The sequence below is a fragment of the Etheostoma cragini genome, chromosome 16 (genome assembly GCF_013103735.1).
Source record: "Etheostoma cragini isolate CJK2018 chromosome 16, CSU_Ecrag_1.0, whole genome shotgun sequence".
NCBI lineage: Eukaryota > Metazoa > Chordata > Actinopteri > Perciformes > Percidae > Etheostoma > Etheostoma cragini.
The window spans coordinates 128,655-142,365 of record NC_048422.1 but is presented as its reverse complement, the minus strand read 5'-3'; the positions used below and the strand labels follow the sequence as shown (position 1 = coordinate 142,365).

Genomic DNA, 13,711 nt, shown 5'->3' with positions numbered 1-13,711 from the left:
ACAAAGAGTGAAAAATGTAAAGGGGTCTGAATACTTTCCGTACCCACTGTATATATATATATATATATATATATATATTTAAATATATATAGTCTTTATATAAATAAAGACTCTAACGTAGCGCGAATGCTTGGTCTGTTGCACTACTACTACAATAAAACCTTTTCAATCACAATGATTTCAAACATGATACTTAATTTAATTAGAGGCAGATTTGACTCGATAAACAATTATAATAATGCATGCCATGAATTATTTATTATGAGCCACTAATTATAACTTTTGACGTATCATTTCTATCTTTACATTATGCGTTGGCGTGTTGCTCTCTGTAAATAGTTGTCATTCAAGATATTTCAATGATGTAACATACTGATGACAGTACCTAATCATCTACAGTACCAGATATGTGTTCACTCAAGTAACTATTTGATACATTATGTATTATATTGATGTTAATTGACGTTTGGTGCTTTAACAAATTATCTTCATAACAAGAGTTGTGATTATAATCGTCAGTGATGTGGATACAACGACTAAGTAGGTAAAGGCAGATAACAGAACAGCTAGAACTGTCTGGTAAGTTAATTTCTAATATCATTTTATAATTTATACTCTATAAAATAAATAAATTATAAGAGCACCTTGGCACCAGCGACGCTCCGGTTCCCAACCAAACTCCCTACAGACTGAGCTACTGCCACCCCGTTCAGAACATGACATCGCTTCACTGTAGTGCAGCCTTTAAATCCAGGAAAAGACATTATACAATAACCCAAATCTAATGTGGCATCTAGCCTCATATATCGACATGGATATAATAAAATATTGCACAGCCCTACTCTCAGTCTAGTTTTGAAAGTTTGCATATTGAAAATCCTTGTCCTATGGGACTCCCTGGGGTTATGAATGGTAACCCTAACCCTGTGATCCAACAGAGTGGATGATGAGCTGACGTGCGGCCGGGCGGCGTTCCTGTCGGTGTTGCAGCTAGCTCTCATGTTGCCATGGAGACCGCAGCCTTCGAGGGCTGGCTGCAGTCCGTCTCGGCCTCTTTCCTTACCCTGAACGACCAGCAGCGCAACCAGTCTCTGGACCAGCTGATCTCTTTGAGCGGAGCCGTGCAGCTCCGCCACCTGTCCAACGGGCTGGAGACGCTGCTGAAGAGGGACTTCCTGCGCCTCCTCCCCCTGGAGCTGGCCTTCTACCTGCTGCACTGGCTGGACCCCGAGACCCTGCTCACCTGCTGTCTGGTCTGCAAACAGTGGAATAAGGTCAATATCCTATATGACTAGTCACATACTGCCTATAAGCAAATGGTTTGTGCCACCATTGTATAATCATTTGAGATTATTGCTTCCCAAAATGCCTGATGATTCGGGAGCTTTTGTAAAGAATTGCGATAAAAGTTGCAATGTTTTTTGTATGTTAGTTGTAATGAAGTTGCGGGAGACAAAGAAAGTTGCAACAAAAGTTGCGACTTTAAAATAAAAAGGAAACTTGTTTTGGGGAGTTTTTCTAGTTTAGGACAGGCTTTAAGACAGCAGATACAGTATTAGGGGACCACTAAGGTCTGTATAAAAGAGACTTTATACACAGTATTAGGGGACCACTAAGGTCTGTATAAAAGACTTCAGATACAGTATTATGGTACACTAAGGTCTATATAAAAGAGACTTCAGATACAGTATTAGGGACCACTAAGGTCTATATAAAAAACTTCAGATACAGTATTAGGGACCACTACGGTCTATATAAAAGAGACTTCCGATACAGTATCGGGGACCACTAAGGTCTATATAAAAGGGACTTCAGATACAGTATTAGGGAACCACTAAGGACTATATAAAAGAGACTTCAGATACGGTATTAGGGGACCACTAAGGTCTCTATGAAAGAGACTTCAGATACAGTATTAGGGACCACAAAGGTCTATGTAAAAGAGACTTCAGATACAGTATTAGGGAACCACTAAGGACTATATAAAAGAGACTTCAGATACAGCATTAGGGGACCACTAAGGTCTCTATAAAAGAAACTTCAGATACAGTATTAGGGACCACAAAGGTCTATATAAAAGAGACTTCAGATACAGTATTACGGACCACTAAGGTCTATATAAAAGAAACTTCAGATACAGTATTAGGGACCACTAAGGTCTGTATGAAAGAGACTTCAGATACAGTATTAGGGGACCACTAAGGCCTATATAAAATAAACTTCAGATACCGTATTAGGGACCACTAAGGTCTGTATAAAAGAGACTTTATGTACAGTATTAGGGGACCACTAAGGTCTATATAAAAGAGACTTCATATACAGTATTAGGGACCACTAAGGTCTATATAAAAGAGACTTCAGATACAGTATTAAGGAACCACTAAGGTCTATATAAAAGAGACTTCAGATACAGTCTTTGGGGACCACTAAGGTCTCTATAAAAGAGACTTCAGATACAGTATTAGGGACCACTAATGTCTGTGTAAAAGAGACTTCAGATACAGTATTAGGGACCACTAAGGTCTATACAAAAGAGACTTCAGATACAGCATTAGGGACCACTAAGGTCTATATAAAAGAGATTTCAGATACAGTATTAGGGACAAATATAAAAGAGACTTCAGATACAGCATTAGGGACCACTAAGGTCTGTATAAAAGATGCTTCATATACAGTATTTGGGACCAATAAGGTGTGTGTGTGTGTGTGTGTATATATATATATATATATATATATATATATAGAAGCATCCAAAGAGCACCATGTCATGGGTCCTTTAAGTGTCTCTATGCTGTCCTTTGACCATACATGCACTCTTCTTATCTCAGTCTGTGTTTTACTGCTTAGACGGTTTTAGGCAAGGCAAGGCAGCTTAATTAGTAGAGCAAAATCAGTTAAACAGATAAAACACAAGTATCCTAAAAAGAAAAAGTATGCTACAGTGCAGCATAAGAAATTAAACATTAAAAAAGAAGAATAAAAGTTACAGTGCACCATAAGAAATTAAACATTCAAGAAATGTCATTTAAAGAAAGGCAGCATTGAGAAGAAAGGTCTTCAACCTTAATTTAAAAGAACAGAGTAGCAGCAGTTCTGCAAGTTTCTGGAAGCTTGTTCCAGATTTTAGGAGCATAGAAACTGAATACTGCTTCACCCTGTTTAGTTCTGACTATGGGGACAGAAAGTAGCCCTTTCCCAGATGACATGAGAGGTCTGGGGGGGTCATAGTGTAGTAGCAGATCAGAAATGTGTTTTGGTCCTAAACCATTGAGTGATGTATAAACTAGCAAAAGTACTTTGAAATCAATTCTTTGAGACACAGGAAGCCAGTGTGAAGACTTCAGAACTGGAGTGATGTGATCCAGTCTCTTGGTCTTAGTGAGGACCCGAGCAGCAGCGTTCTGAATCAGCTGCTGCTGTCTAATTGATTTTTTTAGGGAGACCTGTAAAGACACCATTACAGTAGTCAAGTGTACTGAAGATGAAAGCAAATCCTGTTGACACATAAGTCCTTTAACCCTTAAGATATTGTTAAGGTGATAGTAGGCTGACTTTGTAATTGTCTTAATGTGTCTGTTAAAATTCAGGTCTGAGTCCATGACTACACCGAGATCTCTGGCTTTGACGGTTGTTTGTAACATTGTTGTTGGAAGCTGAGCGCAGACTTTTAATCGTTCCTCTTTTGCTCCAAAAACAACCACCTCAGTTTTTCATTTAATTTCAGAAAGTTCTAGCACATCCAGCCGTTCATTTGTTTGATGCACTTAGTTAGTTTTTGTATTGGACTATAGTCCCCTGGCAATAAGGTTATGTAAATGTGTGTGTCGTAGGCATAACTATAGTAGCTTATTTAGTTTTTTCCATAATCTGAGCCAGTGGAAGCTTGTAGATGTTAAACAGAAGAGGCCCCAGAATGGAGCCTTGCAAAACTCCGCACGTCATATTTGTAAATTCAGATATATAATTACCTATTGACAAAAACTAATCCCTATTCTGTAGGTAGGATTCAAACCAGTTATGTACTGAGCCAGAAAGTCCAACCCAGTTTTCCAACCGGTCTAGTAATATGTCATGGTCGACCGTGTCAAATGCAGCACTCAGATCATGTAATACTAAGACTGAGATTTTGCCAATATCTGTGTTAAGGTGGATGTTGTTAAAGACTTTGTCAAGTGGTGTGGTCGCAAACCTAAAAGTGATAAGAAATAGTTGAGTTGCTGAAAAACTGCTTTTTCAATGATTTTACTTAAAAACGGAAGGTTTGATATTGGCCTATAGTTGCTCATTAGTGATGTGTCTAGGTTGTTCTTTTTTAAGAGTGGCTTGATTACTGCAGTTTTCAGGGCCTGTGTAAAGATACCTGAAAGAAGAGACGTGTTCACAATCTGTAGAAGATCAGAGGCCAAACAATTCGAGACATTTTTTAAAACACCCGTTGGTAGAATATCAACAGGAGGCGGTTTTTCGATAGTTAGTTTTGCTTGAAAACTGTGACAACACATATCCTAAACTTGATATTGAGGCACTGATTGTTTTAGGGTCTGAATTTGCAAAAGGAGGCCTCCGTCTTCCACTGTGTGCATTATTTATATTTCCATAGCATAGGCCTAAAACATTGTTATCTCGCTGCATTTCTTACTGCGCTACAGTTTTTCATAAACAGTGTGCAATTCAAGCTGCTGTTCAAGCTGCCTTTCCTCTGTGAGCAATGCATGATAATATTCCAGCAGTTCAACGTAGGGGTGTTGAAATGAATCGTTGCATCAATGCATTGCGATGCCAACGTGGACAATTCTGCATGGATGCAGTGGCAGACCATAATCGATTATTGCCTACTGATGTTCCTTGTTGCTGCTTTGTGTCTGTTGTGTTTAGACTCCGCTACATTCAGGAAGTCTCTTTTTTTATGAGCATATAAAATAAAAAGGAGGTTTATTTATCTGACTGCTTTAATTTGATGAAAACCATGTGTACCTATAAATAATAGGGATATAGCATCATGATGAGGAATCGTTGACAGGATAATCAAATCGTGAGACCAGTGAAGATTCACACCTCTAGTTCAACATCTGCAGTGTGTCTATGGTGTCACCTTCCACGAGAGGAAATGGTTGGCATTGTTGAATGATGCCATTCATTAAGGATGGGCAAAATTTATTTGTGATGAACACCTATGAGCCACCTGTCTGTGTGCGTGGTTAACAAAAGTCCTCCTGCACTCTGATTGCAGTTGTAGTGTGAGTGCCATGAAAAGCAGCAGAAAGTCTCTCGTCTTTCTTTTCCTCCAAGTTCAGTGCTATGAAAATATCAAGTAACATGCTGCTCTGCCAACAGGCATGATCTCAGCAAGTCCAACTAATCAGCGTCAGAAAATCAAAATGTAATAATAATAATAACAATAATACATTTTATTTGTAATGCACTTTACATTTAAACAAATCTCAGAGTGCTACAGGTAAGATCATAAAAGCAAGGTTAAAAACATCAGTGTAAAATAGTTATCAATAGTGCAACGACATTTTTGTGCAAGGTTAAAACTCATAATTTTGGCTAAAAAGAAATATTTTTAGTCCTTTCTTAAAAGTCTCGATAGTCTGTGGTGCACTCAGATGGTCAGGGAGGGCATTCCACGTCCGCGGAGCGGCAGAGCAGAATGCACGATCACACATGGTGCTGACTTTAGTTCTGGGAAGTAGGAGGCGGTTGGAGTTTTTTGAGCGGAGGGATCGTGTTGTAGTAAGAGGGATGAGTAGTTCTTTCAGGTGAGGGGGGGGGGGCAATTCCATATAGATGCACTGGTGGGTGAGAATTGAGACCTTATATACAATCCTAGCAGAAACGGGAAGCCAGTGAAGTGAGTGGAGAACGGGTGTGATGTGATCGTACTTTCACACTTTCATCAGGATCCTTGCAGCAGTGTTCTGAACATATTGCAGTTTCTGCAGACTCTTGTTAGGGATCCCAATGAGAAGTGCGTTACAGTAATCCAGTCTGGAGGAGACAAAGGCGTGGACCAGTTTTTCAGCATCAGCTAAAGTGAGTGTAGAACGGAGTTTTGCAATATTTCTGAGATGGTAGAAAGAGATCTTGCAGATGTTTTTGAAATGGGCTTTAAAGGTGAGTTCTGGATCAAATCTTAAACCAATATTGGTGACTGTTGTGGAGAGGGGAATGTCTTGACCAGAGATAGTTATACCGGTTATGGAGGATGACTGGACTTGATGTGAGGTGCCAACAAGGATTGCCTTGGTTTTGGAGCTGTTTAGCTGGAGAAAAATGTGTTTCATCCACACTTTTATCTCCTCAGACAGCTGGTGAGTGTTGAAGACGATGATGCTGTTGCTGCAGTGGGTTGTGAGACATATTTCATGTACAGTTGTGTGTCATCAGCATAACAGTGAAATGAGACTCCATGGCGACTGATGACGTGGCCGAGGGGGAGGATGTAAATGATGAAGAGGATGGGGCCAAGGACTTACCCCTGGGGGACTGCGCAGGTGACTGTGTGTTGCCGGGACCTTGCGTTTCCAAGTGAAATGTACTCTGTTTTGTCCGTGAGGTATGATTTTAAACCAGTTGAGAGCAGTGTCAGTGAGTCCAGTGGCTTGGTGTAGCCGGTTTAGGAGTAAGCCATGATCCACAGTGTCAAAAGCAGCAGACAGATCAAGGAGCATGAGGAGGGAAGGTGAGCCAGCATCAGCTTCCATTTGTAGGTCGTTTGTGACTCTGACCACCACTCCTGGAGGTGTGCGGCAACAACTTTTTCCAGTACTTTGGAGAGGAATGAGAGATTGGAAATGGGCCTGTAATTTGTAAGTTTATATGGATCAAGGGTGGTTTTTTTCAGAAGTGGTCTGATTATGGCAGTTTTTAGGGCAGAAGGAACATTGCCAGACTGGAGGGAGTGGTTTATTCCTGTGGTAATCAGAGGGCTTAGGGCAGAGGTGTTTGCTTTGACTAGAGCTGTAGGAAAGGGGTCAAGGGCACAGGTGGTGGGTTTCATCATTTGGATGATCTTCTCAACCTCTTGCTGGGAGATTTCTGGAAAGCAGTGTAGGGCTGGGGGACTGCAAGCTGTGAGTGGACAGTTTGGGTGGGAAGTGTTAAGATTTGTCGTTTGGGCTTGATGAGGGTGGACAGTGAAGACATCTTCATGGTAATAGCCTTGTTGTCAGGAAACACCCAGATCATAGACCAGAAGATTGCTGAGATAAGCAGAGTTTGTAATGACCAGGTCGAGTGTGTGCCCCCTGGTGTGAGTGGGGACATCTACAAGTTGTGTCAGATTAAAACAGTTAAGTAATTGGAGGAATTGTGCTGCAAAATGGCAGGTGGGGGAGTTTACATGAATATTCATATCTCCAAGGACTATGATATTGGCACACATTGTACCAAATGTTAAGAGAAGGTTGGACATCTTTGGGATAAAAGATGAGTTTGGTTTGGGTGGCCGGTAGATGAGAAGTACCGTTGTAGAGAGAGGGGGCTAACATTTAAATGGAAGGCATTCAAAAGAAGACAGCTCAGGTAGGGCAACTGGGGACAAGCCCAAAACACTTCGGTGGATGACATTCAGACCACCACCGCGCCCTGTGCTGCGGGCGTTCTGTAGGTAGCAGTAGCCAGGAGGACAGGTCTCATTTAGGACAGAAAAAAAACATCTGGTTTGTGCCAGGTTTCTGTAAGGCACATCAAATCCAAACACCCATCTAGAATATGGTCAAGAATGAGGCAAGATTTGTTTGTGATGGATTGTGCATTAAACAGTTCAATCTTGATGGTGGATGGAGCAGTGTGTCTCTGTATTGGACGGAGTAGACTGAAATCCACTCCACGTTTTCCATCCCAGTCAGTGCGTAGTGTTGCCGTGGAAACTCCAGCGTTACTAGTCCTAGGAGTGGCAGCACCCTGATGACGTGTTGTAGATGCGAAGAGGCGTGCCCCAGACCAGAGGGATGGGATGTTGTGATCCGACCGGAAGAAAACAAACTTTCGGCCACAACTTCTGTGTGTAGCGCGGCCGGCGAAGGAGCCCAAGCTGTTTAATGACTGATATGCACGATGGAGTGGCGTAGTTGTTGAATTTCTTCAGTTGGGTGACGGAATACTTCAGCATCATGTCAGTCGTGGAGAGTGGTCTGTTAGCCGTTAGCAATGCCCGTGATGCACAGAAGAGAGCCATCAGACACAGAAGGCCTCACGAACCTCAGCAGTGACTTTGTATGAAAGTCTCTCGGTGGAAGGCAGTGATGAATAGGTACGGGAAACTCTGAGCAATGGCAAACTGGTAAGTAGACATCCGCTGGAGTCGGCAGAATCCGTAAAGAGCACATAAAATCCACAATGTTTAACGACACTAGTATAACTTACTGAACGTAATACTGATTGATAAACTGATCACAGGTCAGTTGTTGGAGAAGTGGAAGACTGTATGTAGCTTAGTTTGCTTCCATGAAGTTGGTATAATGTTGGGACTAGAGGTGCCTTGAGCACCTTGTGATTGTTGATAAACGGCCAATACCAATGGTTTTCTACAGTAAGTCTAAAAGGACAATTAAAATATGAAACATGCACACACTCTGCAGCCTGTGCTGCTGCTTAGTCTCACTGTGCTTTAGCTCGTAACCACCGAGGACGTTCCCTTGTAGTTGGGGGTAGCATGTTCCATAATGCACTACCTTTAATAGATGTGCAATATGGCTGAAGGAGGTTTTTGTAAAAGCAACCTCATAGTCCCCATTTCCAACAGTTCTGGTGATCCAGTCATTTCCTAAATGGAGAGGGTTACCTGATATCATATATAATAATTCAACAAGTTTCAGAATCTCACCCTTTCTAGTATTGAAGTACTGTTCATTCAGCCATGGAAGTGTTCCAACATATCCAATGAGTGTTTGTCTCCTTGCAGGTGATCAACTCGTGTACAGAGGTGTGGCAGGGTGTTTGTCGGGAGCTGGGCTGGAGGATTGACGAGTCAATTCAAGAAGCCCCCCACTGGAAGGGGGTCTACCTAAAGGCTAAACTGCGCATGGTGCAGCTGCAGGATCAGGAGGCATTTGAGACATCATCCTTGATTGGCCACAGTGCTCGGGTCTACGCCCTCTACTATAAGGACGGCCTCCTCTGCACAGGTACGCTGGCGCTTGCCTACACTTACTATGTGGAACAGGGCGACCATACTATGACCATAGCTTTTAATTAACATGCATAGGGCTGTTTTATTGCATTACACTGGACCAGTGCGTTTGTTATGGCATCCAATCGCTGCATTCATTGAGTCACCTTGGAACGCGTTGTGTTTGCAATGAGTTGCCTGTTTACACACCCAGCAGACACAAGACCAGCAGGTCTATTGTGCGTCATCTCACTTGGAAGCTTTACTGCAATCCTTCAATGGAATGGAGCTTTGATTAATGTTATTTCTTCCTGCTATGACATGTTAAAATGTCTGCTATGAAAAGGGGCTATTGTTTGATTAATTCAGCCCTCTTTCAATAAGAAAAAGCAAAATGGATAGGCTTTAACAGCTAAGCTGTAGGCCTCGGGCACACACTGTGTTTGGCCATTTTTGAAGGAGATGCACTCTTTTGCAGCAGTTGCAGATGTTCTTGCGTACTTTGTGTCCTGATGCCTTGAGATGTCTGCAGAGATTTAATAAACTGACTGAGAAGTTTTTAATACAGTAAAAAGCAGATGTGGAAAACAGATACACGAAGAATCACTCATTATCAGTTTGAGAGAGATTCAGACTGATTTACAAATAGTAAAATGCCAGTGTTCATTTTGTAAGGGCTTATCCACATGTACACAGGTCTTTACTTTGTTCATTCTCTTAAAAGTCCCATACACACATGCGTTGTTTAGAAAAGTCTCCACATGAAAAGGCAAAAACACAACTGAAGCGCTGTCAAGAGCATGCCAGGCCAACAGCCGGCAATGTAACCCCAGTTGCGGAAAGAAGAAGATGTTGGCCAGAAGTCTGCTAAAAAGCTGTTACCGGAAGATCACCCACGAACTAGAAGTCTGCCAGTCTTGTCCATGACTGGCTATGTTGTCATGGCAGTGTTGGATTATGTAGCAGTGACCTATGTAGCATTCGGACACCTCAGTTCCTCAATACAATGGAAGAGTAACTGCATATGGAAGTGTAAAAAAGTGCTGCTAGCAAGCCTGTTACCAACGCTTGAACCAGCACTGTTTTGGCCACTTCTGCCATTGCAAGAAATATGTGGCCTTATACTGTAGGTGCCACCTAACAAAGAATATATTGGTGCACTCTGATGTTACAAGACAAAAACTCTGTTTTCCCAGTCAACATAATAACACAAAACCAGTGTTTCTGAAAGTCTTTACTCCGGCCAGAGTTCCAAGGGCTCTGCTTACAGTGACAAGATGACACTGACGTCCTTAAACAACATGCAATATTGTTGATTATAAAAAATAGTAGTATATTATTAATATTTCTATTTCAATTTTATTTATAGTATTAATTCATAAGAAGAGTTATCTCAAGAAACTTTACAGATAGAGTAGGTCTAGAACATACTTCAGAATTTACAAGGACCCAACAGTTCTAGTAGTTCCCTCCAGAGCAAGCAACAGTGATGAAAAAATTTCTTTTAGACAGAAACTTGGGACAGACCCAGGCTCTTGGTAGGCAGTGTCTGAGGACCGGTTGGGGTTAGAATGAAGAGTGTAAATAACAGTCCCAAAAAATAGTAGTTTGTAATAGTTCGTTGTAGTAGTTCACGGCATAGCAGGGCGCTGTGCGGCATTACGAGGCACAGCAGGACGTAGCAGGGCACAGCAGAGCGTAGCAGGATGTAACATGGCATCACAGAACATGTAGCGGGACCATGCCGACAGCTGCTTCCATGATTTTGGAGCCTCCCTGATCCAAGGAAAGGAAACATGCTGTGCAAAAAGAACATAAGGACTCCGGGGAATGACTCCCTGGAGCTAGGTTAGTAACAAGCATTTCTGGGACATGGATGCACATAAATGAAAAGATAGAAAGATAGAGGAGAGAGGAGCTCAGTGTGTCAAAGGAAGTTCCCCAGCTGTCTAAAACTATTACAGCATAACTAAGAGAGACAAGGTAAAGAGAGGAGCCTGGTCGGGCTAGAACTCTCCCCAACCGGATCGAGCTGTATGCCCTTCCTCCCTCTAGTTTTAGTATATTATTAATTATTATATAGATAGTTCTGACAACTATGACGAGAAGCAGGTGGGCCGGGTTAGGTGGACGCTGCGACGAATCACTCCCTAACCATATTCAATTCAATGTTATTTATATAGTGCTAAATCACAACAACAGTTATCTCTTTGACTATAAGCTTTATCCAAGAGGAAAGTCTTAAGCCTACTCTTAAATGTGGAGACGGTGTCTGTCTCCTGAACCCAAACTAGAACCTGGTTCCACAGGAGAGGAGCCTAATAGCTGAACACTCTGGCTCCCGTTCTACTTTTAGAGACTCTAGGAACCACAAGTAACCCTGCATTCTGGGAGCGCAGTGCTCTGATGGGGTAGTAAAGTACTAGGAGCTCTTTAAGATTAGATGGTGCCTGACCATGAAGAGCTATGTAGGTGAGAAGAAGGATTTTAAATTATATTCTTGATTTTACAGGAAGCCAATGGAGAGAAGCTAAAACAGGAGAGATGTGATCTCTTTTCCTGGTTCCTGTCAGAACACGTGCTGCAGCATTCTGGATCAGCTGAAGAGTCTTTATGGACTTTTTCAAGCAGCCTGATAATAAAGAATTGCAGTAATCCAGCCTAGAAGTAACAAATGGATGGACAAATTTTTCTGCATCATTTTTAGACAGGATGTTCTTGATTTTTGCAATATTACATAGGTGAAAAAAGGCGGTCCTTGAAATTTGCTTTATGTGGGAAATAAAGGACATGTCCTGATCAAAGATAACTCCAAGATTCCTCACAGTGGTGCTGGAGGCCAGGGTGATGCCATCTCGTTGGATAATGCGTCATGGAGGTGCTTGGGCCCCAGAACAATAACTTCAGTTTTATCTGAGTTTAACATTGGACAATTACAGGTCATCCAGGTTTTAATATCCTGAAGGCACATTTGAAGTTTAGCCAACTGATTAGCTCTATCCGGCTTGATTGATAGATATAATTGTGTATCATCTGCATAACAAGGGAAGTTTATGGGGTGTTTCCTGATAATATTACCTAAAGGAAGCATATATAAAGTGAACAGGATTGGACCAAGCACAGATCCTTGTGGGACTCCGTGACTAACTTTGGCGTCACATCTTGTATAGAAGGATTTTCCTACTGGCGTGTAGTTCAGCCGTATAAACTCAAAAGTAATCAAACAGTGGTCAGATAGAAGGGGATTCTGTGGGAACACTATTATATGTTCAATTTCAACACCATATACCAGAACAAGATCGAGGGTGTGGTTAAGACGGTGAGTCGGTTTATGAACACTTTGAGAGAAGCCAATAGAATCTAATAGAGAGATAAACGCAGTACTAAGGCTATCATTCTCATTGTCCTTGTGACTTTTAAAATCCTCTACAATATGAACCTTGTCCGTTTTAAGGACTAAATTTGACAAAAGCTCTGCAAATTCAGATAAGAATTCAGAGTATGGACCAGGTGCTCGGTCCACTATAACAAATAGAACTGGTTGCAGTGATTTCCAACTTGGGTGTGAAAGACTAAGAACAAGACTTTCAAATGATTTCTAATTTAGTTTAGGTTTAGAGCTGATTAGGAGACTAGAATTGAAGATAGCTGCAACTCCACCTCCTCTGCCTGTGCCTCGAGGAATGTGAGTATTAATATGAATAATAGTAATCCAAAATTCAGACCCTTAAAGTTACTACCAACTCAAAGCTTGCTTAGAATTATTGTGTAGTCTGGAACTACGACACAGTAACAGAATAGCCCCAACACAACAATCGCTTCCTGTTGATTCGAATTTTGGACATTTGTGAAATCAGCAAACTAGTTTGTTTCTCTCGTCATTTTCAGCTGTAAGTGTATACATTAAAACACTGTGGTCCGACCTACCTGTCATCTCTGCTGTCCTTATTTTCTGTCCTGTGTTGCATTGTTAGCGTCTAATGGCGTATATAACAGGTGATAGGATCCACAGCTTTCATCTTTATACACATTTTAATGAACTTTGAAAAACTCGTTCCCAAACTGAGGTATTGCATCCTTTACCACAACATTTAAAATGGTGAAAATTTACAAAGAAGGGTCCACTGCTACATATCTGTTGCAGGTTTGAGCCATGTTGCTGTGTCTGTCTGGATGGGCTGCTATAGGTGTGTCACAGCTCACAACCATAATAGAGATGCCTTCTTGTTTTCAGGCTCCGATGACCTCTCTGCAAAATTATGGGACGTACGCACTGGGCAGTGCATTTATGGAATTCAGACACACACCTGTGCCACTGTGAAATTTGATGAACAGAAGCTGGTGACTGGGTCCTTTGACAACACTATGGCATGCTGGGAGTGGAGCACAGGTGCTAAAATCCAGCAGTTTCGTGGCCACACTGGAGCAGGTTGGTGTAAATGTTGTATAGCACATTTCAATCCAGTGTACTCAGGTATACAAAATCATATGTGCAGGAGTTTTCCTGCATGGAAAATTATTTGGCGCCCCACAAAGATGTTTTAGCCGCTGGCTAAACTTCTTTGACTTTCAGCGGTCAACCCCCCCCCCCCCCCC

The 13,711-nt window shown here is 41.7% G+C and overlaps 1 protein-coding gene across 2 annotated transcripts in view; it reads left to right on the top strand.

The window, feature by feature from the left end:
• Nucleotides 1-13,711, top strand: part of fbxw2 (F-box and WD repeat domain containing 2) — a 22,267-nt gene that overhangs the window by 2,688 nt on the left and 5,868 nt on the right. For both annotated transcript variants that reach the window (XM_034896493.1, XM_034896494.1), the window contains exons 2-4: nt 939-1,274; nt 8,909-9,131; nt 13,350-13,544. In XM_034896493.1, the coding sequence (XP_034752384.1) occupies nt 1,008-1,274; nt 8,909-9,131; nt 13,350-13,544 (685 nt within the window). In that variant the 5' untranslated portion in view covers nt 939-1,007. The remainder of the gene's footprint in view (nt 1-938; nt 1,275-8,908; nt 9,132-13,349; nt 13,545-13,711) is intronic.